The following is a 26,532-nucleotide window of genomic DNA, read 5'->3' on the forward strand; positions in this document are numbered from 1 at the left end:
CAATTATCCACTTTACATTTCTTGTCCTTGGCATTCAGGACTTGTTAATTCCATTACCATTTACACCTGTGTGGTTCCCAATTGGCTTCTGCTGAGTCACTCTGACTCTCACATACATATTTTATTTCATTTACTGTATAAACTATGTTGCTTTTTCCTTGACAATTTCACCTCTGGTCCTGCAAGGGTATTCATGTTGATATAGAAGTCTTGTCCCTCCATTAATAAACCTAGGATGTGTCAGGTTCCCTGTTCTGCAGACATCCTGAGCGGGATGATAGTTTTACTAATTGAAGTTCACTGCTTTACTTTGGTCCTTAAACAGAATCCATCTGTGGGATTCTCTCCTTCTAGAATGATCTTGTTCAGTTCTTCTAATGGTGGGCCAGTCCCTGCCATGAAGGAAGTAGGATTTGTCACCTCAAAATATAGGGTTATCAGTGCCAGAAATGCCTACAAATGTCCTCAGGCATTTTGAGAAATGAGTGTGCTAGGGGTTCAGTGGGGGTTTCTTATCTGTAAAAATGCCAACAAAATATTTGATTTAAAATCAAATATAATTGAAGTGAGTCTAAATTTATGAGTAAATATTTGAAGTTGTTCCTCAGAAACAGACATTCAATAAAACAGTTTTTATTCTAATGTTTTTCCCTATTCTTCTTGGAGTTAACTGTTTTTAGAGGGATGGCAAGAAGCATGGAAATTCAGAACTCAGAGATAGCCCATTGAAGGAATTTGGTTGGATCTCTAGGGGAGGGTGTGTGTGTGGACAGAACTGTAACGAAGTTTGAGCACCAATTATTCCATTGATGTTTATCATATCAAATCAGGCTAGATTTGAGGTTCTCATTTTGCTGGGATAAAATGCATACTTAGATTTAAGATAATGCTTTAGTGAGCTTGCCAGGTCCTATAGCATCCTCAAGCTGCATGAAGACTTCTTGTTGTAATTACTGTAAAATTACTGTACAGTTGTAATTACTGTAAAAAGATAAAGGTACAGGTAGTCCCTTGACATGAATGTCTAGTCATAACCGACCGTAGGGGGCAGTGCTCATCTCTATTACTAAGCCAAAGATCCAGCATTGTCCAAAGATGACTCCAGTGGTCATCAATGCACCAAATGCTGTTACCTTCCCACCAAAGTGGTACCTATTTATCTACCTGCATCTGCATGCTTTTGAACTGCTAGGTTGGCAGAAGCTGGGACTAGTGACAGCAGCTCACCCCATCATGCAGCACTCAGGTCTCAAACTGCCAATTTTCCAATCTCACAGTAGTCAAAATTGGTGTCTTAACCACTAAACCACAGCATCCCATTGTTATTACTATAATAATCTATATGTTGTTTTCCCTGCAAGTAACCTGGCAAAAGCTTCTGTCATGTAAATTCTGATCCATGATATATCAATATACATATACTATCAAGATATATACAGATATACAGGTTACAAAGGGAGGTTCTGATCAACTGCTTCAGAATCTGATAGGACTAGACTAGAAGAATAGCATAATCAGGATGTTCAGATACAGATCTGTTAATATTTTTCCAAAGTGGTGAGCAGTCTCTAGCTTCTATTTATTTTTCATTTGTCAGGATGCACACCTTTAAGGAGGAGGAAGATATAGACATTTGATGTTAATAGCTGAGTAGACCACATTACAAGAATAATTAAATAGACTTGTCTCTATTGAATTAGTCCAAGTCTTATCTCTTTAAAGATCTAACAAACCCTCTCATATAAACTGGCATAAATTACTAATTAGTTGCTGTAATCATTTTATGTAAACATAACTTTGAAAAAGAAAAGCTAATGAATCACTTTGTTGGCTTGCTGGTATCACATCTTTTAGTAAAAGTCTCCTACAGTGTCAAGATGTATCTTATTTTCTACTCCTTTAATCATGGAGCTGTTGTTGGGCAAAGAAAGGAGAGATGAGGTTCTGAAAGGTCATGCTGGCAGCAGAACTAAGTTAAGATGTTCTAATTGTCTTGTTTAATTCTTTGCCAATGGAACTGGGCTAGTTCACACTTGTACTGTATTGTCAGTCTATAAAGCAGAATTAACTAGGAACATCTTGGAGAAAAAAAAAGGTTCAAAACAAACTGCAGAAATAATCCAGTTTGCTTTAACTACCCTGACTCAGTGCTAGGGAATCCTGGGAACTGGAGTTTTGTGAAACGTTTAGCCTTCTGTACCAGAGAACTCTGGTACCACATCAAACTACAATTCACAGGATTCCCTAGCACTGAGCCAGGGCAGTTAAAGCAAACTGGGTCCTGTTACAGATGGGCATAAAAGTACATGCTCAGCATGTACTAGGGTTAGGAAGAGCCATCTCTTCCTCACGGCCCCCAACCCTAGTACGTGCGGAGTGCGTAAGAGATGGTGCCGCCTGTCCACATGGGAGCCGCCATCTTTATGTAGCAGATGCTCTGCGTCTGCACGTCACGCCCCGGATATGACGCTGCGAGTGCACGACTAGCGCCTTGCGGTGTCACATCCAGGGACCAGGAAGGAGCGGGATTTTCATGCTCCTTCTTTGCAGCATCCAGTAACCACGCCGTTTGGCTGCTGCGGTTCCCTGATGCTGTAACCAGCGGCGGCAGCAGACCGCTGCTTTTCGGCGGTCTGTAACCTGCCAATATTATTTCTGCAGTATGTTTTGGGCCTAAATGATTTCTATTTTTTTTAATTCCAGGGAGACAAAGTTCATTAAAAAAACCTAGTTTGTTAATTATTATTATTATTAAATAATATTAGTAGTAGTAGTAGTAGTAAATTTATCATCTAGAAGTACATAAAAAGGTGGATGTACTCTTTCATAAATTACAAAAACAGAATGATCACTGTAGATACTGAATCTACTTTCATAACAAAACATCGCCTTCCCTATGCTAAGGCAGCATGGAGCTAATGTTGCATTGGTTGCAGATAACAAATCTAGTTTCCTGATAGTCATTTTGATGCACCAGTTGATTTTTAGATCAAGTTCTTAACGTTTTCTGGTTTGCATGCCAAGAGACAAACTTTTGCTTTCTTTTGCTAGAAAGAACACATCCAAATAATGGTTGTGAGCCAGATGTTTCTGTCATTATTCCTGGTTTCTGTTTCCCACCCAGTCCATATTATGCAATGGTTCATTATCTGAGTTCTTCTTATTGTAACATGATTTAATATGAAAAAAAAATTTTTTTTGCTTCTTTGGGTATAATTGTCCATAAAAAACAATCAAGACTGGAAATGTGCTCTGATCCATATTAGCAAGGATCTAACTGAGTACTTAAGTTAGATCCTACTCCCTTCTGTAGTCTATGCATGAACCCTAAAAACCAGCTATATAGGATTTTTGAGCCCCAAAGACCACGTTTTTAGGTGCATGGGGCCTGCAGAAGAGAGGGAGTGGTACCAGTTTTGATTAAAGCATCGAGATCTAGCATAAATACTCAGATGGATCCTGGCCCTTGTAATTAAATTCCACAAAAACTTCTATTTTTCTAAAAGGACTCTAAACATGAAGAAATATTATCTGTACTCCTCACTTGGTGTATCTGAAAGTACCTCTTCTTTCATGTAAGGCCATTCCACAGGCGAAACGAAGGCAGCATATTGCACTGCAGAATTAATTATTTTTGACATTGCTATAACTGCCACTGCTGAATACTATTGAATTCTGGGAGGTGTAGTTTTGTGTGATATTTAGCTTTCTCTGCCAGACAGCTCTGGTTCCACATCAAACTACAAATCCCAGGACTCCATAGCATTGAGCCATGTCAGTTAAACTGGTGTCAAACTGGATTATTTATGCAGTGCAGATGCAGCTCGAGAGCCAATAAAATAGAAACTCATGCTATAGTTTGTGCTCCAAAAGTGATCTTTTTGCAGTAAGACTGACATGTCTCTGTTAGCATGTTTGCTGCAGGTTCTTTTGCTTAGGTAATCAATACCAGCCAATTTGTGGCCAACTCACACATTGCATTTTTAACCTAGATATTTGTACATTTAAGAACTTAACCTGTGTGTGTATATGTTTTGTCCTCTGTGTGTTTTCTTCTGCATGTATAATAGATTTTACATAACCAGGAATCTGGAATTTACCTGCAGTGCTCCCACAGGCATGAGCATGAAGGCATGAGCATTTCCTTTCATACACCAATGCAACGTAGCATGTACCGCTTTGTCCTTAAATAGACCAAATAGTTAGTTTCTATATTAATTTAATTTTGATGTGAGATAAAGCTCTGCTCCTCTGTGAGTTGGTAATGGGTGGACAATAATAATTAATTAATAATAATAATAATTTGTTTTATTTATATACCACTATTCCAAAGATCATAGCGGTGAACAGCAAGTAAGCTAATTAGCAAGTAATTAATTACTTGCTAATTAGCAATATATTAATTCCATGGCTGGAACAACTGCTCAGGAGTCGTGGAAAGACCCTACAATTTACAGATTCAGCAACTACAACATGGCTTTATGATAGCATGATGTTTTCACAAGTAGGTTAAGATCATTAGCCTCATGTGCCATTGCTGTTTACTTGACATATGATACAAATTGACATCTGTTACCCTTCACTCTTGCTGAGTACTTGCTTTCCTTTCTGTATGGTAATCATTGGAAGAGTTCTTTTATCCATTTTATTTAGCAAAAACAGCCTTTGGATCAGTCATGATTTATTAGGTTTCATAATATGTTATTAGGTTGATTGTCCTCCTAAACAAATCAGGGTCAGAAATGGGGAGAGGAGGAATGTACAACTTGCCAGCCTGTCTCCTGGGTCTGAATTGTCTCCAGCAAAATGCTGTGTCATTTGTTTTATGAGCTGTCATGCATTGATGTATTATCAGATTACTACATGCTGTATAGTGATGTTTTGCCATTTGTCATGTTGGATGATGTGTAACTATTTTATACTAGTAGAAACTATTAGGTATAAACTGATTTAAAGAGAAGCCAAGTCTGTAACAGTGGGACATAATTAACCTGGGCTACAAAGTTCAGTGCAGCAGTAATCAGTGAATACAAAACAGAACTAACTGCATTTACTACAGGTTGTTCTTGCTTGCAGGTTCAACAAAATTGCTTATCACAGATGTGTCAGAATCATCTAGAGTCTTTTTTTTTTAATCCTAGGTGAAAATAAGCTTTGGATAGCCACTTTGAAACTTGATCATCCAATGGTCATATGATATAGCTTTGTCCAGTGGTTCTTAGCTGAGAGAGGTTCATCATCAGTAATAGAGAAACTGCGAAATAATTGCTACAGAAATGTTTGCAGTTATCTTGGACACCCTGGGAAATGTATTTCTTTGCCTGAACTAAGACCCAGGCCAAGGAAAGAGAAACTTGTTAAGACCCATCCATGGACAACACCATTATGATTTTAGCTATATTTACACACTGTATTCAGTAGTGCTTCCTTATTATTAATTTTTGAAAATTGCCTTATAGACTAATGCAGCAGTTCCTAAGCTGTGCTCCATGGAGCTCTTAGGGCTCCACGAGTCAAAGCCCGTGGACTAATGTAATTCTGCCTTAGAAAACTTCAGCAAGTCCAAAATGCTGTTGACTGGGGATGGCTACAGGGATAATGTGATTCCCCTGTTGAAAGTGGCTACCAACCTTTTTCTAGGCAGAATTCAAAATGCTGCTTTTGACATTTAAACCCCTACAGAGCTTGGGTCCAGACTATCAGAAAGACTGTATCTCCTTATACAAGCCAGGGTGAGCTTGTAGATCAGCAAGGGAGGACTTTTTCTCAGTTCCACCACTTTCACTAGTGCAGTTGGTGAGGACTCAAGAGAGAGCCTTCTCCATGGCTACTCCCAGGCTGTGGAACTTCCTTTACAGGATTTGGTTGTTCCTATTTCTCTTCTCTTTTTATTTTTATCCAGGCCAGCCGTTGAATTCTCATAATGATAGAGTAGTAGTGTGTTTGTAAAGTACTGTGCTTTATTCTTTAAAATGTTTTATTGAAATTATGTTTTAAATATGTTTTAAGTGTTTTAACAATTTTAATACTACTTTTTAATGATATTGTTATTTAATTCTTTTTTTTAAACTTTTGTAAATTAATTTTTAGCTTGATCTTTTTAAAATTATTGCAAGGTATAAATTCAATAAATAAATAAATAAATTCCGGGAAGGGATTTGGGAGCAGAGGCAGTAATTTGTAAAGTTCTTTATATTCCCTTAGGATATGCTTACTTTGTCTTACCATACATTTAGTTTTCTTCACCGTCACATCCTACATTTAAGAATCCAAATTTCTCCCTTTTTGTAGGCAGTTCAGATTTAATGCTAGACTATGGCTTGGTGTTGAGTGTGCAGGTAGGTGGGAGTATTAGGCTTATACTCGCTCCTCTTCTGGGCCAACTGTGAAAACATCAGAATGATCAGCTTCCATTTCAGCATAATACTCCATTGAAATACCAGCCCCAAAAGGTTGTAACTAGTTCACCTATCTCTTCTTATCCTGAATTTTCTGGCCAAATGAATTTTCTCTGAGCCTCGCCTTTTCTAATTTGTATGAATTACCCTCTGTTGTACATGGATCTTGGATAAGATTTTTTTTTCTTTTAGGTTTACTGATTTGCCTTTTAGGAAGAAGGTGTTTTGTAACTGGTCATGTCCACCATGGCAGCCATTTTGTGAATGATCATACTCCCCCCCTCTCATGGCAGCAATTTTATGAGTACAGACAACATATTCTCAAAATTCTAAAGACATACCAAACCACAAAATGTTAAGGATTCTTGTTGATAAATGGTTATTTAGCTTAATGTCTTAAAAGAGCTTGTAGCGATGTACAATTAAAAAATTCAAACTGATGAAGAACAGTGTTATTTTCACACTTAATTTATAGAATATGATCCAGAACATGCAGTACTCTCAATGTAAGACTCAGGAATATGTTAAACAAAACAATCTCTAGTGGGGAGTATTTAAAGTCTCTAAAATAGATGGTTAGTAAAATACAGCCATCGTAAAAATGAAACATTGCACTCAGTTCAGGTGTCATTGAAAGGATGCTTATTACTGGTAGTTAGAAGTCAGCCTGACTTATCTATTTGTTATTTCTGTCTGAGAGCCACAATAAATATTTTATTATTTATCACTTAACATTTATAGTTATGGATTGAGCAGGCTGTAAAGTCATTGAAAAATACTACACTAATTTTGCAAACTGCTAAAGTGATCCAGTGGCTCAGTTTTTAATAGAAGGTGTCAAGAAGGGTTCAATCCTCATCTAATGTAGCTTGGCATAGGTCTACCTATTTTGGATTACCACTGTTATTTTTTTAATTATAAAACAACAACAACATCACCAGGAGCAGCAATGACAACAAAATTTTTGCTACTTACCTAGTAGTACTGTATATACGTATGTATAAGTCTAGAAATTTTAGTCAAATAATTGCCCCCCAAAACCTAGGTCGACTTATCCATGGGTCAATGTAAATACTATACTTTAACTCTTATTAAAAAGGGAACCATCCCCTGGTGAAAGGCAAGGGTGCAATCTGTCCTAGAGGCACTGACCTCCCTCTGTTCTCTCTTCCATCCAGCATTCAGTGTGAGCCAAAACCATTATGCCTGCCAGAATTTTGTGGGTTCTTTGGCATTGTTTTCCTTTGCTACATCATTTAGATCCTTTGTTGCATGTCCTTAAATTTCACCCTCGACTTATCCAAGGGTCATATCAATATCCGTAATTTTGGCCCTAAAACCTGCCCTCAACTTATACCTGAGGTCAACTTTTAGTCGAGTATATACGGTATACAGGCACATATTGTCATTCTTATGAGTGCAGACAACATATTCTACTTTCATTTTGTTTAACGTGCATCTGCTTTCTCCTCCCCACTGCCATGTTTTGAAACATGACCCTCTTGAATTGAGGTGATAGATTGGATTAATGTAGGCTTGATTTGTCCCAATGAAATGTAAGATTTCCCCCCCAATGATTTTTAGCACATAGTGCTCTTCTATTAAAGCAGTGACACTACTATTTATATACTTTATTTATATACTTGAAAGATAGTGGGATGGCAGTGAGTTTATTTTTAAAATGTATATTATTCAATGCCTGCATATTTTAAGGACATCTCTATGTGGGCATAATTTCTAGTGTAATCTGTTGCAATTAGAGCTGTGTTTGGGGCTGCAGCGAAAATAGTGCAATTATAGTAGTGAGGGTAGGGCAGGAGAACCTGAGTTCTTTATAGCTTCTCCAACTTAGCTGTCTCCTTTTTTCAGAGTGTGCCTTCCTTAATTATGTGTGCTGTATTACAAGCCAATTGAATAGTCTGGCCGCCCTCCCCTCTAGCTAAGTTGAGGAGAAACTTCAAGACATGCGCTTGAGAGTTGGAAATTCAATCCACCACATTAATTCCCCATCTGGGATTTGAACTCTTGCTATGCCAGTGTAGGAGATCAGAGTGTTCTGTAAGGAAACACAGGCATGTAGAGTCACTGTGCTAGCTGTCTGAAATGCCTGAGGGTTTTTTTAAATGAATTTTTTCAAAGGACACAGTGATTACTTCGTCTGAGGATTTGACACCAGCCATCTGAACCACTAGGACATATTTCTGCAAGCCTATTTCATAAGGATGTTTGCTATCTTGCACGTACAGTTTTTTCTATTTATCCTGAAAAGTAGCTGTAAAAGTTAAGCTGCAAATTCTAAGTATCCATGTAGAAAAGTAAGTCCTGCTGAAATCACTTCCTCCAACAAAAATAGATGGATTCTTGGGGATCACTTGATGCTATAGCATTTTAAAGCTAGGCAAGAAGTTACAGAGTTTTATAAGAGGAAGGTGGATTGGAGGGAGGAAAGGAATTCTCAGTTGGCTGGTGCTGGAAATAACCTTGTTTCAGGCTGAGGTCAAAGGTGCCCAAGGTTTAGCCAGCCTTCTCTCTCCCTGCTTACATTACTCATGAACAATAATCTGAAAAATTGATTTTAAAAACCTGAACCTGAATAGAATAGTGATATAAAGCTTTGTAAATTTCACTCTGACTGGCAAGAGTGAATGATTTTGATATTGTACTCTCCTCACTGCAAGAAATTTGTGAAATACTGTACAGTTTCCAGACGGTCACAGTTCAGGACTTAATTCTGGGTCAAAAAATGCATGTGGGTTTTTGTACAGAAAATAGCATGTTCATAATTGGAAATATAGGATAAAACATTCCTCCTGGTCAGAAATATTGCTTTCTATGCAGGAAGCATGTTTTCTGTGTAGAAATGTTATTTTCTATGCTTAAAATTCTATTTTCTGTGCAGGATTTTTTTCTCTCTCTTCTCCCCCCCTCCAAAAGAAACCCATTCATTTTTCACACAGCATAAATCCCAAATTACAAAGATTCTCACTTATCGAGGCTTTTCCTCTTCTAGCTTTCCCAACATTTGAGAAAGCAGAAATGGGTTAGGGTGTTGTGTTTTTATTTATTTTTTTTTCCATTTTTGAATATTCTTTACATTTCTAACAGAAATGTAGTCTGGCCTAAGCTTAAAAGATGTTTTAGGATTAGTTACGTTCAAGTATAGCTACGTTTGTATTCTTAAAAATATTTTAAATCTCTAACTTATTTCTTCATTACTATAGACCTGTTGCTCTTCTGCCCTCTCAAAAATAACTTTTCTTTATTGAAGATAATACTAGTTTACTAGATTTTCCTTGTCAAAGTAGCTTTTATTTGCCAGCACAAAACAGCTTGCTGCCTGTCTCTTAACTACTCATAGATTAGATTACAGAAGGAGGGTGGAGGAGGGAAAGCTCAACAGAATGTTGCTGGTAAATTAGATGTGTTAGCCCCTATGACAGGAGCTGGCACTTAGCTTAAGAGAAAGGGATGATTAATTGCCCTAAAGAAGCTACATATCTTTAATCCCTTGAAAAAATTAAGTCTTACTTTTAACATTGGCTATATGAAAACCTGGTACACAAATACACATTTCTTAGCCGCCCCCCTTAAAGGAGTTTAAGCAGTCTATATGTTTTGCAGCAGCTCCACCTGTAGAACAGTACTGGAGATGCAATATAAAATTTCAAAAAGCTTATTTCTTATTTCACACTTTTGTACTTTGTGGCAATTTTTTAAAAAATCACCCATTTATAAGCAGACAGAATGGTAAGTGATAGTTATGTTATGGTTATGCTAATCATAACATTTACATAGAGTAAATCGTCATTAGATCCATTATTTGTGTAGGAGGGAACACGTTCACATTGCAACTGCATCTAAAGTTTGTCACTTGTAGAGTCCCAGTAGGAAAACAGGAAGACCAGGTTAGATGTGGCTTGAATCAGCCAAGGAAACCATGGCCCTGAGTTTGCAAGACTCAAATAGGGTTGTGAAAAGGTCACCATAGATTGAAGCCACCTTGACAGTAGACAGCAAAATCAACTATGGTTGCTTAGTTCCCCTACATTGTTTTTCTGGGCATGAAATTATTATTTCACTCAGAATGATATGAAACAGTCAGTGACAAAGTTGTTTGGGTACTGCCAGTTTACCTTGGTTCTGCTTCTGTTAAAGAATTGCATCATGTACATTTGGAGTTAGAAGAATGTGATCTTAAAAGAATTGTAGATGATGGGGCAAATGCAAGATAGTTTGCTGCTGGGGGGAAAGATGTATACCCTCCAGTTGATATACAAAAGTTGACTAGGTGACTAGTTAGATTCTACTTCAGTTGAGACATTATGAGAAGCTCCTCTAGCACACCTCAGGGCAACAAATTAATTTTATACTGGGACAGGAAGGACAGGACAGCTCTGAGAAAGGGCAATATTGAAGGGATTTGGGAGAGTCTGCCACTGTTTTTTTCTCTCTCTGCATTTTTACATGAGGCATTTGCTTCACTATCCAAGTTGGCTAAACGTTGAATGATAATATTCTATGTGCAGGAGTCATTCATCACACTATAACTCAACAGAAAAAAAAAGTGAAAGAGAAAAACATTGAAATACATTTTGGCAAAAATAAACTATTAAGTTCAGCTGACATTCATATGATAAACTTTTGTGGAGAGTCAAAGTGAGCCGCTGCGGACTCCATTTAAGTAAAGACTTTTGCTGTTGCTTTTGATATGGACAAAAATTCAGTCTTGTCTCTGACTTTGGAACATAAAATGCTCAAGGCATCAAAACACAGCAAAATTTAAATTTCATGTTGGTTTAATATAGGCCTGTAATCTGAATGTGTACATACTCGTGCATAACATAGATGCATACAGCCAGCTTCAGTGAGGTGGCTGCAATGGAAAAAATGCTGCACTGTGCATACTTATGTAATAAAAATGGCATGGATCCCTGTGTGATATGAATGGAAAGACTATGCAAAGATATTAGCAAACTGGTCAAAAAGCATGTTTTTCAAATGTTGAGAAACCGAGAAGAACTGACAAGAATCCTCTTAGTTTATGACTTATTCTGTGCAAAATTTGCATATGGCAGGTTTTCTCAGAAAAGAGCATTTTCTCCCCACAAAAATATTTTTTTATGCAGAAATATTACTTCCTATACAGAAAATGCTAATTTCTGCACAGAAAATGCTGTAATTGGATTTTTTCTATGAAAAGTTTGAACACAATTCTTTTGTGCCAAAAACAACATTTGCACAGAAAACAACATTTTATGCATCAGAAATAATATTTCTCTGACAAAAATGCTGACTGGCATTTCCTGAGTAGAAAATGCTATCTTCAGTGCAAAACAACCATGCACAATGTTTGCATACAATCCTGCGTAGGCTTCAAAAACTATGTGGTTTTTGAAGAAATTCTCACAGTGCGAAGAAAATGGTTAAAATTCCTTCTTGTTTCCTTTGAGAAGAGGCTTAGTGAGGAATTACAGCTATTCATAGATTGTCTCTCCTGCAGATTACCACACCCCATATTAGCCAATTATAACACGCACCTACAGGCTCACTGATGGAGGCATTGCACTCATATGGCTAATGACTAATATGGGCTTGAGCTGATGCATTTCCCCCCAGATTATTTGTAGTGAGTTTTGCTGTCTTTTTAGGATTAGTTTTAGGAAAATAAATAATCATTGTGATATGTGCTTTTTATGGGAAATAATTTTCAAGACTGTATCTAGCAATATATTAATCCGATGTTTAGAGGTTGCAGTTGGATATCCATGGGAAGTACAATCTGGCTACATTTTTCCAGCACAGCTTTCTGTTCCATGCACAAAAAAGTGATGAACATGAGAAAATGCAGCAAACATTGCATAAAGTCAAAAAAGAAAATTATTCCACTGAAAGCTGACTGTGCACAATTTTTTTTCTCATGCCTTGTGAAGGAGATTGCTGCCTAGGTCCCATTGCCAAGAGTAACTCCTTCTCTTTCATTATCCACTGCAGTTCTTCTTTGTGGTTAAATATGTGGTGCTCTGAAGTATATCATCTTCATCTTTTTTTCAAACTGTGAAACTTGGACTGTAGCCTGGTCATTTAAAGGAAAACATGATCAAAAATAAAAGTTCCATTAATTTTTCAGGAGAGTCTGTAATGTGATACAGTGTTAGATTTCCGGTTCCAGATAAATGCGTAAGTGACTTTTAAGGATGGAGCCTTACTAAGATTTTACTATTAGCTTCTTTAAATAACTGTCCCACCTCCAATCTGACAGAAAGACAGGGTATACGTTAGGTAAGTTAACACTGATGTCTGGTGCAGATAGTACTCAGAGGGGTTATTCTGATGGTGAAAATAATCTAAGTAGAATCAGAGGGGGGCTGCCAAAAAAACCATTTAACCTAGGATAAGTGGTGTTGGATTCCCCCCCCCCCCCCAGTTTTTCTGAAAGATTCAAATTCTCAACTGTGTGAATAACTGATGCAAATATACTCAGGATAAATTGGTATAGAACTGCATGCCTCAAATGTGCTTCAAATACATTTGCATCATTTACTCCATCTTTATTCAAGTGCTGACACACGCAAGCAACCAAACTCACAGAGATGTGCATAGATGCGGTTCCAGTGTGAATAACAACCCCAGAATCCATGAGTGAGATTATCGCATAGTCGTGCTAAAAAAACCAAGGTGTGAATGATCTCAGAGAAGTCTGCATTTCAGTGAAATGTTTACTGAAAGGTACGTATCCCAGTGCTCACACTGGATATTAAGTATATCTGGCATGAGCAGTAATTAATATGTTTCAAGATATTGTTTGTGTCAAAAATATTTCAAGACTGATTTAGAATGAAAACTAGGCTTCCCCCCAATGACTGTACAATATGATACTCCTTAGTTGCTTCCACTATGCAAGACATAAGTTATTAAAATGTAGAAACTCACTGTAAAATGTAAAGAGATACCCCTATAAGTAGAGATTACAAAAATGAGAGATGTGTGTTTCCTGTTCTCTCAGAGCTACAGGCCATGATTGATTACTCATGGAGGACAGATTTGGAAAAGGTCACATCTTGGAAAAGCAATTGTCCACAGGGAGGCTAAATAAATTTTATTTCCTCAAAGGGCTATGTTTCACTCTATAATCTCTGGAATGCTGAAAATGCATTCCAGTTCCTAAAGCAGCACCTGGACGAGGTTTAGTGTTGTTTTATGGATAGACTTAATATCACAATCATATGATTGCTTCTATTAGCAGTATGGAATTTACATGGTTCAGCAGTCATGTTAAGTCAACTGGTCAAAGACACAGAATAAGAAGATGTAACATTCTTATACATATAAGGAAGGTCTCTAGACAACTTTATTCTATCACATGAAAGATTACAGATGGAAGCACTTTTTTGCCTCAGATTATTTAAATGTTTCTCTATCAAAGGCAAGGATACTTAAAATTACTCTTCCCCCCCCCCCCAACCCCACTTTCCCTCATAACTGTAGGCAAAGGCTGGAAAAAAGAGTACTGAGTCAGGAGGCAGGGATTACTCCTATAGCTTTCTGAAGTTCTTTTTTTTTTTTTAAATTCTGTTCATAATTGGAAATAAAGTTGTTGCTGTAGATCCTCTTTCCTTTTAAGCTGTTGAAACTGCTTTCCCCAAGAGTGGAAGGAAAGTAAGAGTTGGACAATTTAAAAGAGCTTCCCACTGCCTAGGATAGTGGATGGAATAGCCAAATAAACAAAAGTGTAAAGATACATAGAGGGACTGTACTAACAGTATACATTTAGAAGGCTATCTCCCCTGTAGTTGTTTTCATTCAAAAAGATTTCCATATGGTTTATCTGTCCTCATGTGCCCCCCTATACTATAAACTCAAGAAGTTCTGTATTTTTCCAGACTATTTTGTTAGTTTAACATTTGCAAACTTACGGAAAGCTTTTACCGAATTAAGATTAAATATGATGGATACAGCATATAGAGACAGAAGATACAGCGGTATTCCAGCAAAAGAACGTACCCGTATTTTCCGGCATATAAGACGACTGGGCGTATAAGACGACTCCCAACTTTTCCAGTTAAAATATAGAGTTTGGGATCTACTCGCCATATAAGACTACTCCTCTTCCAACGCTCACCAAATAAACATTAAAAAAATATCAGATTTGATTTCAATATGGTAATTTTAATTCAAATGCTTATGACATGCAGGTATTTAGCAGGAAAACGTGTTGTATACATAGCCTGCTTGGATTGGTCAGCTCTCCCTGCCTGCCCAGCCCTCCCTGTCTCCAAGACTATCAGAGCGGTATTGCAAACACAGCTGTTTTTTCCATACCCTGGGCTTCCCAGACGCCTGCAGCTTGCTCCGCCCTTCAGTTACATATGTGGCAACTGCAGATTCTCCAGTCCGGCTCAGAAGTTTCAGCACCTGCCTTATAAGACGACACCCGGCGTATAAGATAACCCCCGACTTTTGAGAAGATTTTCCTGGGTTAAAAAGTAGTCTTATACGCCAGAAAATACAGTACTTGTGTATATAGTTGTCAAGAGGTAGAGGACCTTGTTCATTACATGTTATTTTGTCCTCTCTACCAAGAACCAAGAGAAAGGTTCATTACACCTACAATAGAAACCAGCCTCAGTCAAAACCCACAGGATATGATCTTTCATCTTTTACAGGACCTGAATAAATATGTAACCTGGAAAGTAGTTTTGTTTGCCTTAGCAGCTAAAAAAATCAGGAATAAGTATATAAAAGGGATAACCATAAACTATAAAGGCGATGTCTATATTTGATAAAAATGTTAATGTGCATAAATGACAATTGTTGTTTGTTTGTTTAGAAATTCTGTACCAGATATGAGATACCCACATTATAGATATAATTTACATGTATTTTTATACTGTTATATTGTTATATGTATTGTTGTGCTGTGCAATGACCTTTGGTCAAAAGCAATAAAATTTGATTGATTGAGTATACATTTAGAAGACTATCTCCCCTGTAGTTGTTTTCATTCAAAAACTTGTATGTAAGCATCTTCCATTGGTTTTTGGCCTTTTAAAAATACTTGCATTCATATTTCTAAAAACAGAAGTAGTCCATGCCTTTATGACCAAATACCTGGATTAAGTTCTGAAATGGAAACCATTCGTGATGCAGATGTTAGACTTTTGTATAATCTAATAGACCCTTTGGCATCACTCAGACAATTAAGTTAAGCAAACAATAAGAATAATAATGCTGCAACAGGAATTTGAAATCTTAATCTTGGGAAAACACTGAATGATGGAGAGATGTGTAGATTTACAGTCATCTTTCCAGCTTTTACTGGGAAAATGAAGATGAATGATTAGACTATCCTGTTGGGCAAAAAGTTAGGAAATATAACAGTATGATTGTGTGTTTTATGGCAATAACAACAAGGCATGGTGGCCTCTGAAATGGTTCTCATGATAAAATCCCAGCTGGAAGCTCAAAAGTACTGTGTTGTGGTCCATGCTTGGGGATTTGACAAAGCAGCACACATGCATGTGAACTGGCTAGATCGAAAACATTTTTATGAGAGGGTAAATGAACATATGGAAAGAATCGAGAAAACCCCATCCAGCTTCTAATATGTAAACAGTGCTCTAGCTGTAGGTCATAAAGTAAATACAGATTTTTTTAAAAAAAAGCAACAACACCCAGTTGCCAGATGGTGAAGAAAAGTTTGAACTCAGGCTGATGAAAGCAGAATGTATGCTATGACTTTGGCAAGAAATCATTGGGACAAAGTTTCAGCCTGCACCTTTGGTCAGGTGGCTTTCCATAAAATTCAAAGTGCAGTAATTGTCAGGAGTCAACATGAAGATGTCTTTTTTCATCTTCACTTGACTCTCTCTCTACTTTTGATCCTCACATCATCTGCCTCCCACTTTCACAACGGAACAATGTTCCCAGCCTAATTGCAAAAACAATTAGATACCATCTTTAAACAGCATCTTCCCACAATCCCGGGATTGCCTGTAAGAAGTCTAAGAATGTGTTGGCATCTGTTCCATGATCCCTCCCTCCCACAGTTTCTTGTAGACAAGATATTGTTTTCAGTTGTCTGTTCCAAATGTTTATAAGTGTGCTGTTGATCATCTGCTTCATGTGGCCTCTGAAGAGGCTGTGAAATATTAGTGGGGGGAAGCATTTCGTTTACTTTTATACACATGCTGAAAAGCAGCTTTTCTGAACTTCTTTCAAAATAAGTTAATTTAAAAAAACTGTATAGCTTTCTAACATCTGCAAAGCACAAAGGAAAAGGGCAATTAGGTAGATACTGTTCCCCCAACTCCCCACCCCATGAGGCCTGGTTAATATTTTTACCAGGCTAGCAAGACATGTCATGTGGCAGAGGAATGAGAATAATAATAATAATAATAATAATAATAATAATAATAATAATAATAACAACAACAACAACAGGATTTATTTATATACCGCCCAATCACTGGGAATCTGAGCGGTTTACAACAGAGGGGATAATAGACAGTTCCCTGCCCTCAGGCTTACAATCTAAAAGACACGACACAAAAGGAGAAGGGAATGGTGAGGGAGGAGGGGATCACGTCCAGTTCTTCTCTCCCTCTGAGGCTTGGACCAAGGCAGATGGACTGGAGGGAGGGCTCTTCTTCTTCAGCCTAGCCCTGATGGAGCTGGGCCAGACTAATTCTCTCCCTCATAGGCTGAAAGATGACAGTTATGGAGGGAGGAGCCTCTTTCTTCAGGCTAGCCCCGATGGAGTTGGGCCAGCTATTCTCTCCTTCACAGGCTGAAAGAATGCGCTTCTCCTTTCCAAGAACACGCTTATTTGAATATATATGGTGAGTGCTCTACTAAGACTCAACTTTTATACTTGCCCAACACACAAATAATGAATTTTACAGTTAATGTATGTGTGTCCTTATGGAGTGTCTGTCCCCAGCTTGCTTTAGTACCATGGCTTTGCAGAGGGGGAAATAATAATAATAATAATAATAATAATAATAATAAATTTTTATTTCTATCCCGCTTTTCCATGGTGATCAAAGTGGCGTACAGTATGCAATTAAAATACAGACATGTCAATAAAATGATTTAAAATATCATATTAAAAAAAACTAATTACACAGCCAGCTGAGTTGAAAGTCCGAGAACATAGCCAAGGTCATAACAAATAGGGGAAGAGTGTATAATATCACATCTCATGGGGGGAAAGCTTGGTGAAAAAAAATAGGTCTTAAGGTTCTTTTTGAAGAGATCCAGGGAGGTGGTGGAATGGAGCTCGTCGGGAAGGTTATTCCACATTTTAGGGGCCGAGATGGAAAAGGCCCTTTGCGAGGTCGCCGCATAATGCGCAGTTGGGACCTTCAGCAATTTCTTCCCGATTGATCTGAGTGTGCGGGGCAGATTATATGGGGAGAGGCGGTCCTCCAAGTACCCTGGGCCCAAGCCATTTAGGGCTTTGTAGGTAATTACCAACACCTTGTATTGCACCCGGAAGCGAATAGGCAGCCAATGAAGATCTTTCAAAATTGAGTATAGTTGTCAGTCTTGTATGGGCTAATATTGCCTCTGAACCACCCATTGTACAAGTTAGTTCTTTCTTAATGCAGTGACACAAATAGGAGAAGTTGTCAGACTTCAATGTGATCTTGGAAGATGTACTTCAGAACAATAGCAGATGAAGGTGGTATGGATATTCTGATCCTTTTTGGAAAGCAAAGTGGAATCTTGGTACTCAGACAAGGTGTCTGGTAGGTGCAAAGCATCATGGAAGGAATAAGAAAGACTCAGCCTAATCCCCTTAGGACCTGAGATCCAGTGTTTACAAAAGGCCACTTCATTTGACACACATCCTTGTGACACGTACAGTAAGTTTTTACTGCTTTTGGTCAAGAGCCCTTGCAGTTTTCCAGAAACAAAGGCAAAAATTTTCTTTCTCTGTGGTTCATCACCAACTTCTGAATGGTTTTCTGCCACTTATAGGTAGGGAGTAACATTAAGAGATCAACTTACTTAGCAAAGTGATTCAGCAGACCTTTGCCACGGGGTCATACAACATGTGACATGAAGCACATGTAATCTTTTAAAAACTGGAAAGTGCTGCTGGAGGTGGGTACCAACAAAAACCACAGAGATAAGAGATCCTTGTGCCACAGTTATCAGAATGCACTCCCAAACTATCAACTACAGCAGAGAAATTCCCATTGGCACTGCACAACAAGTAATTTTGTATTGACAAAGCGGAATTTAAAAAAATTATTTTAAAAATGCACTCCACAGTGATATGGGAGTTTCTGTCCCAATTTAAATAACGTCAGTAGCTTGATTTTGTTGTGGGTAGGGGTTCAAAATATGCCCCATAGACTATGATCTTCAGGCCCTCCTCCCACCACCTCCACAGCTATTTATAGTTTTCAAAAGACTGTAGAAATTATGAAAGATAAACCATTGTATATGGTTTAGCTTGCAGTCCACATTGGGCAGTATATTTTCATACTATTCTGTCACACTTTCTACCAAGTTGCCATCTGTAGCCCACATTGTGAACTCAAGTGTCTTTGCTTTCCGATCTTAAATACCCTGTCATATGCCATGAGCACCTTTTTCTCTCCAATTACAATGCAGTGAGCAGGTGCTGGTACTCTATGGAATCCCAGAGGTTAGGGAAACTAACTTAAGTTATGTTGCTTCTTGAAGTGCATATGTGATGCCACCATTTCAGCTGCCTCCTTTTGATGGGAAAGAGAATGTAAGTACTGTACACTACCCAACAGTGGTGGCACATGGATGAGGCAGGTTGTGTGGGTGATTTCTGCTGTTCCTTCTTTGCATTGTAAAGAGGTGGTATTTATTCTAGGGGTGCCCTACATCTATGCATAATCTCTTGCCAGAAACAGTTGACTCAGTCCCAGTCCTGAGTCACAATCCCATTCCAGGGCACCTGTTCCCTTCCACTGTTCAAAAACCAGCACTGCTGAGTCAAAGACCAATGTGCATTAAGTCATTGTGCATGGTGCCAGCAAATTTTGGGAGATGAAAGTAGAGTTCAGCTGTTGTGCTCCTTCCATTGCCCATGTAAGCTGAGCCTCCCACCACTGGGCAGTCAGACTGGCACCTGACCTGCCTCAGTTTGTGCAGAACTGTCTATCACCCACTAAATACAATTGCTTGATTATTTCTTCACCTCGGGATATTTGGGGGGGGGGCATAGAAAAGGAGCAAACAGAATGAGCAGCGGCCTAATATTAGCAAGAGAATTACCACAAAACCGGCTTTCCAACTGAGGAGAGGTGGGCTGACAATCACTGTGGCACATTCCACTTCTAAATTTGGCCTCCTGAATTAAGTGACTAACATCATGGCTGGAATGCCAGAAAACTCCTACTTCAGTTGCAGTGACCCTTCTCCCCTTTTGATTTTATCCAGCTGCCAAGTCTAACTATGGCTCTGTTTACATGGGACTGCCCCTGGAGTGACTGTTGACACATTAGAAGCTTTTCATGTGCCTCTTTGTCCTGCAGTGAACCCTAATAATCCATTCCCTCCCTCCTTGTGTCCATTTCCTCTCCATCCTTTTCAGTGCAAAAAACATGTGACACTGTGATCTTTCTCCATGCTTTTGGTGAGGGGGACGGTGGAAAGCATGAGAACAAGAACCATGGGGTGTCACAAAGCCTGTTAGAGGCTTTCTGGACATTTTTACTCAGTGCCAGAGCTGTATTTCTTGTGTGAAACATGAAACCCAGTGCAAGTGGGACAATATGCTTTTATTTGGACATGGGAGTGGTTACAACTCAGGGTGAAGGATTTTTGCATATGCATAGAAACTTCAAGGAGTGGAGAAGATGGCAGATATGCCCAGCTTCTCCTTTTTCTGTATGCTTCTTTAAATTCTTAGGATTTTGCTTATTTATTTATTGCTTATTTTTCTTGTTTAGTTTGAAATGCAAATTCAACCAATCAGAACAATGTGGGAGGCTGCTAACTTGATTTTTGAAATGATAAAACAATGTCAGAATTATTTTCCATTTTAAAAGCATAGTGGTTTTTCCAGCATCCATTCATGCTGACTTTTGCTCAAACTGTGCCATTGCTTGATTCCTCTCATCTCCCCAAACAGTCTTAAATCTGTAAGAGAGGGATTCTCCATACTTCAAAGGAGATTATGGGGCACACCGATACTATAGTGGAGATGGGGGTTGGACTGGATGGCCCTTGTGGTCTCTTCCAATTCTACAGTTCTCTGATTCTATAGAAAATCCACTAATTTACAGGCATCATTACAATCCATATTTTTATACATAACATCTAACTATCTATGCAAATGATCTAAGCATTAAAAAATTATGATACACCAAAATTCCAAAATGCATCAACAAGTCAAGCCTCTATGTCCAAAATATCAGCCTGAAAAAGTTTTGATCAGTGATCTTTTGCAATAAAAAACAGGCCTTGACAGATCTTTCTATGGAGTTATGTACACTGGTACCCCGGGTTACGAAATTAATTCGTTCCGCTATTTTTTTCGTAAGCCGAAAATTTCGTATCCCGAAGCGCTTTTCCCATTGAAAATAACTAATGCGTTCCAAGACCTCAGACTGAACCTGCAAGTCAAAACAAAGGCACAATAGAGGCCTTTTAAGCTAAGTACCCTACAATACAATGTAATACAAAGTTGCCTCAGGCACTAATTAGCTTAACAATGACTGGCAGGTCCATTCTAAAGTTTCTAAAGGATAAAGAAAAAAAGTTTTTTTCTTACCTTTGCTGGTCTTGGCATCTGGTCCTGGCATCTCAGAGTCAGGCAGGAGGATGAGCTCTCAAATCATCACACCCATGACCAAGTCACACTCTATGGCCCACATCAAATCATCACTCCCATCACCAAGGAACCCCAAATTTAAAAAACCAACCCCATGGGCACACTCTATGGCCCACATCAAATCCAGGCCAGACTTGCAAAAGGCAAACCCCACATCCCACACTCTCAAATCATCACTCCCATCACCAAAGCACCCCAAATTTAAAAAACCAACCCCATGGGCACACTCTATGGCCCACATCAAATCAAGGCCAGACTTGCAAAAGGCAAACCCCACATCCCACACTCTCAAATCATCACTCCCATCACCAAAGCACCCCAAATTTAAAAAACCAACCCCATGGGCACACTCTATGGCCCACATCAAAGCCAGGCCAGACTTGCAAAAGGCAAACCCCACATCCCACACTCTCAAATCATCACTCCATCACCAAGGAACCCCAAATTTAAAAAACCAACCCCATGGGCACACTCTATGGCCCACATCAAATCCGGCCAGACTTGCAAAAGGCAAACCCCACTCCACACTCTCAAATCATCACTCCCATCACCAAGGAACCCCAAATTTAAAAACCAACCCCATGGGCCCACTCATGGCCCACACAAATCCAGGCCAGACTTGCAAAAGGCAAACCCCACATCCCACACTCTCAAATCATCACCCCATCACCAAGGAACCCCAAATTAAAAAACCAACCCCATGGGCACACCTAGGCCCACACAAACCAGGCCAGACTGCAAAAGGCAAACCCCACCCCACACTCTCAAATCCTCACTCCCATCACCAAGGAACCCCAAATTTAAAAAACCAACCCCATGGGCACACTCATGGCCCACATCAAACCAGGCCAGACTTGCAAAAGGCAAACCCCACATCCCACACTCAAATCATCACTCCCATCACCAAAGCACCCAAATTTAAAAAACCAACCCCATGGCACACTCTATGGCCCACATCAAATCCAGGCCAGACTTGCAAAAGGCAACCCCCCATCCCACACTCTCAAATCATCACTCCCACACCAAGACCCCAAATTTAAAAAAAACCCCATGGGCACTCTATGGCCCACATCAAATCCAGGCCAGACTTGCAAAAGGCAAACCCCACATCCACACTCTCAAATCATCACTCCCATCACCAAAGCACCCCAAATTTAAAAAACCAACCCATGGGCCACTCTATGGCCCCATCAAATCCAGGCCAGACTTGCAAAAGGCAAACCCCACATCCACACTCTCAAATCATCACTCCCATCACCAAGGAACCCCAAATTAAAAAACCAACCCCATGGGCACACTCTATGGCCCACATCAAATCCAGGCCAGACTTGCAAAAGGCAAACCCACATCCCACACTCTCAAATCATCACTCCCATCACCAAGGAACCCCAAATTTAAAACCACACCCCTGGGCACACTCTATGGCCCCATCAAATCCAGGCCAGACTTGCAAAAGGCAAACCCACATCCCACACTCTCAAATCATCACTCCCATCACCAAGGAACCCCAAATTTAAAAAACCAACCCCATGGGCACACTCTATGGCCCACATCAAATCCAGGCCAGACTTGCAAAGGCAAACCCCACATCCCACACTCTCAAATCATCACTCCCATCACCAAAGCACCCCAAATTTAAAAACCAACCCCATGGGCACACTCTATGGCCCACATCAAATCCAGGCCAGACTTGCAAAAGGCAAACCCCACATCCCACATCTCAAATCCTCACCCATCACCAAGGAACCCCAAATTTAAAAAACCAACCCCATGGGCACACTCTATGGCCCACATCAAATCCAGGCCAGACTTGCAAAAGGCAAACCCACATCCCACACTCTCAAATCATCACTCCCATCACCAAAGGACCCCAAATTTAAAAAACCAACCCCATGGGCACACTCTATGGCCCACATCAAATCAAGGCCAACTTGCAAAACTCACAACCCACACACCACACTCTCAAATCAACACAACAATGACCATACCACCCCAGAACTCAAACCCAAAGGCCAGAAAACCCAAATCTGAACATGCAAACCCATGGTAAGGCCCATTTTAAAGGAGAAAGAAAAAAAGTGTTGCTGGTCTTGGCATCAGAGTGAGGCAGGGAAAGGAGGAGGAGGAGCTGCTCTCAAATCATCACTGCCATGACCAAAGCAACCACAAATCTAAAAAAGAAACCTATGGTCACACTCTATGGGCCACATCAAATCAAGGCCACACTTGCAAAACTCACTAACCCACACACCACACTCTCAAATCATCACAACAATGACCATACCACCCCAGAACTCAAACCCAAAGGCCAGAAACCCATAATCTGAACATGCAAACCCATGGTCAGGCGCATTCTAAAGGATACAGTAAAGAAAAAAAGTGTTTTTCTTACCTTTGCTGGTCCTGGCATCTCGGAGTGAGGCAGGAGGAGGAGGAGCAGGAGGAGGAGAGGGGCAGCCCAAAAAGCCAAATTTAAACCAATTCAAGCAATTTAACCACTTCAGCCAATTCAAGCAATTTAACCACTTCAGCCAATTTAACCAATTCAAAAAATTTAACCAATTCAGCCAATTTAGCCAATGCCAACAATTTAAAAAAATTAACCAATTAAAAAAAAATTTTGGTGTTTTTTTTAAGGGTCACCTTTTTTTTAAGGATCACCTTTTGCCTTCTTGGATGACGGTTCTCCCTCTCTAGTGAAGAACTGGTCCAAGGATGTCTGCCTTTGCCGGCCCTTAAGCAGGTTCTTAAAATGGCTAAGGCAGACATTATCGAAATGGGCAATGGCATGGCTGGTCAGCACCTGCTCAGGGTGGTGCTGCTCCACAAAGGAAGCCACATTGTGGAATTGCCTAAGAATGTCTTTAATGTGTGACGTTGGCAAAGATGCCCCCGCAGCCTCCTCCTGCTGGCCCCTGTCGAAGTGGAGCACGTCCTCGTCCACGGCAGAGTGTTGCATCGCCGCCAAGGCCTTGAGGTCCTCTGTCGTCAGGTCCTCGTTGTGCTCCTCGAGCAGTTCCTCCACGTCGTCGTTGTCCACCTCGAGTCCCAGGGACCTTGCGATGGATACGATCTCGTGCACCTCTTCTTCTTCACCTGGCTCAGCACCCTCGGCCTGCAACCCTTCCAGGGAAGAAGCATCAGGCCACAGCTTCCTCCATGCAGCAATCAGGTTGCGCCTGGTGATCGCCTGCCAGGCCAAGTCCACCATCTTCAAGCACACCACGATGTCAAAATGCTGCTTCCAGAACTCACGAAGGGTCAGCTGTGTGCTCTCGGTCACATCGAAGCAACGCTTGAACAGGTGCTTGGTGTAGACCTTCTTGAAGTTGGCGATCACCTGCTGGTCCATGGGTTGCAGGAGGGAGGTCGTGTTGGGCGGCAGAAACTGGACCTTGACGAAGGAGAACTCCGCGAGGATGTCCTTCTCCAGGCCATGCGGGTGAGCAGGAGCATTGTCCAAGAGGAGGAGGCACTTCAAGGGCAAATCCTCTTCCTCCAGGTACCGCTTCACTGTCGGGGCAAAGACGCTGTTTATCCACTCGACGAACAGGAGGCGTGTCACCCATGCGCGGCCGTTGGAGCGCCACATGACTGGTAACCTGTCCTTCTGGACGTTGTGTGCCTTGAAGGCCCTTGGATTCTCCGAGTGGTACACCAACAGGGGCTTGACCTTACAGTCCCCGCTGGCATTGGCACACAACGCAAGTGTGAAGCGGTCCTTCATTGGCTTGTGGCCTGGCAGTCTCCTCTCCTCCTGGCTGATGTAGGTGCGGCGAGGCATCTTCTTCCAGAAGAGGCCCGTCTCGTCGCAGTTGAAGACTTGCTGCGGGACGTAGCCTTCCTCCTCCACCATGGCCTTGAAAGCGACGACGAATGCTTCGGCGGCCTGGTGGTCTGCGCTGGACGCCTCGCCGTGGCGGACGACAGAGTGGATCCCGGTCCTCTTCTTGAACCTGTCGAACCAGCCACGTGATGCCTTGAAGTCCAGGGTGGCTGGCTCCTCCTGCGAAGAAGTTCCTTCGCCTGCCTCCTTGCTGGCCAGGTCTTCGTAGATGGCGGTGGCCTTCTCGCAGATGACCGAGGTGGTCAAAGTGTCCCCGACTCGCTCCTTTTCCTTGATCCAGAGGAGAAGCAGGCGCTCCATCTCCTCGTGCCTCGGTGTCCTCTGCTTGGCGATGGTCGTCACGCCTTTCGCTGGAGCCACGACAGCTCTGATGGCCTCCTTTTGCTTGAGGACAGTGCCAATGGTGGAAGGGTTGCGTCCATACTCCCTGGCAATGTCCACCAAGCGCACGCCCCTCTCGTGCTTGGCAATGATGTCCTTCTTGTCCTCCAAGGACAAGGGAGCCCTCTTCTTTTTCTCACCGCTTGGCTTGGGAGCCATAGCTCAAGCCTAAAAAGGACAAAAGGCACAGGCACTGAGCAAAAGCCACAATTGGAAACCACCCCCACCCCCATGGTCACACTCTCTGGCCCAAACTTGCAAAAGTCCCACCCCACACTCTCAAATCATCACACCCATGGCCAAAGAACCCCAGAACACAAACCCATACAGTAGGCCAAAGCCACAGTCCACACTTTGAAAACAGCAGCCATAGAAGAAAGCAACCCAGCATCCCCAAATCAGAAAAAGCAAGCCTATGGTGAGACTCTCTGTCCCACATGGGACCAAAGGAAAACTTTTAAAAGCCACACTCCACACTTTGAAAACAGCAGCCATAGAAGAAAGCAACCCAGCATCCCCAAATCAGAAAAAGCAAGCCTATGGTGAGACTCTCTGTCCCACATGGGACCAAAGGAAAACTTTTGAAGCCACACTCCACACTTTGAAAACAGGACAGCCATGAAGAAATCAAAGCAGCAAATGAAGCCCATCATCCCCAATTAAGAGCATGCCACCCTAAAAGGGAAAAAACCCCAAAAAAATCAAGGCAGCACATCCAGGCCATAATCCACACATTAGAGCATGTCACCCTAAAAGAAAAAAACCCCCAAAAAATCAAGCAAGCACATCCAGGCCATAATCCACACATTAGAGCATGTCACCCTAAAAGGGAAAAAACCCCCAAAAAATCAAGGCAGCACATCCAGGCCATAATCCACACATTAGAGCATGTCACCCTAAAAGAAAAAAACCCAAAAATCAAGCAAGCACATCCAGGCCATAATCCACACATTAAGCATGTCACCCTAAAGGGAAAAAAACCCCAAAAAATCAAGCAAGCACTCAGCCAGGCCATAATCCACACATTAAGCATGTCACCCTAAAGGAAAAAAACCCCAAAAATCAACAAGCACATCCAGCATAAT

The 26,532-nt window shown here is 40.7% G+C and overlaps 1 protein-coding gene across 3 annotated transcripts in view; it reads left to right on the forward strand.

The window, feature by feature from the left end:
• The window catches only part of FGGY (FGGY carbohydrate kinase domain containing), a 208,377-nt gene that overhangs the window by 169,370 nt on the left and 12,475 nt on the right, over window positions 1-26,532 (forward strand). Inside the window, exon 15 of one of the 3 annotated variants that reach the window (XM_042462095.1) lies at window positions 12,956-15,365. The exons of the other annotated variants lie outside the window; for them this stretch is intronic. Within the exon in view, the coding sequence (XP_042318029.1) occupies window positions 12,956-12,961 (6 nt within the window). The 3' untranslated portion in view covers window positions 12,962-15,365. Of the gene's footprint in view, window positions 1-12,955; window positions 15,366-26,532 lie in introns of those variants that run through there. 3 annotated transcript variants of the gene reach the window in all.

Source organism: Sceloporus undulatus, chromosome 4 (genome assembly GCF_019175285.1).
Source record: "Sceloporus undulatus isolate JIND9_A2432 ecotype Alabama chromosome 4, SceUnd_v1.1, whole genome shotgun sequence".
Taxonomy (NCBI): domain Eukaryota; kingdom Metazoa; phylum Chordata; class Lepidosauria; order Squamata; family Phrynosomatidae; genus Sceloporus; species Sceloporus undulatus.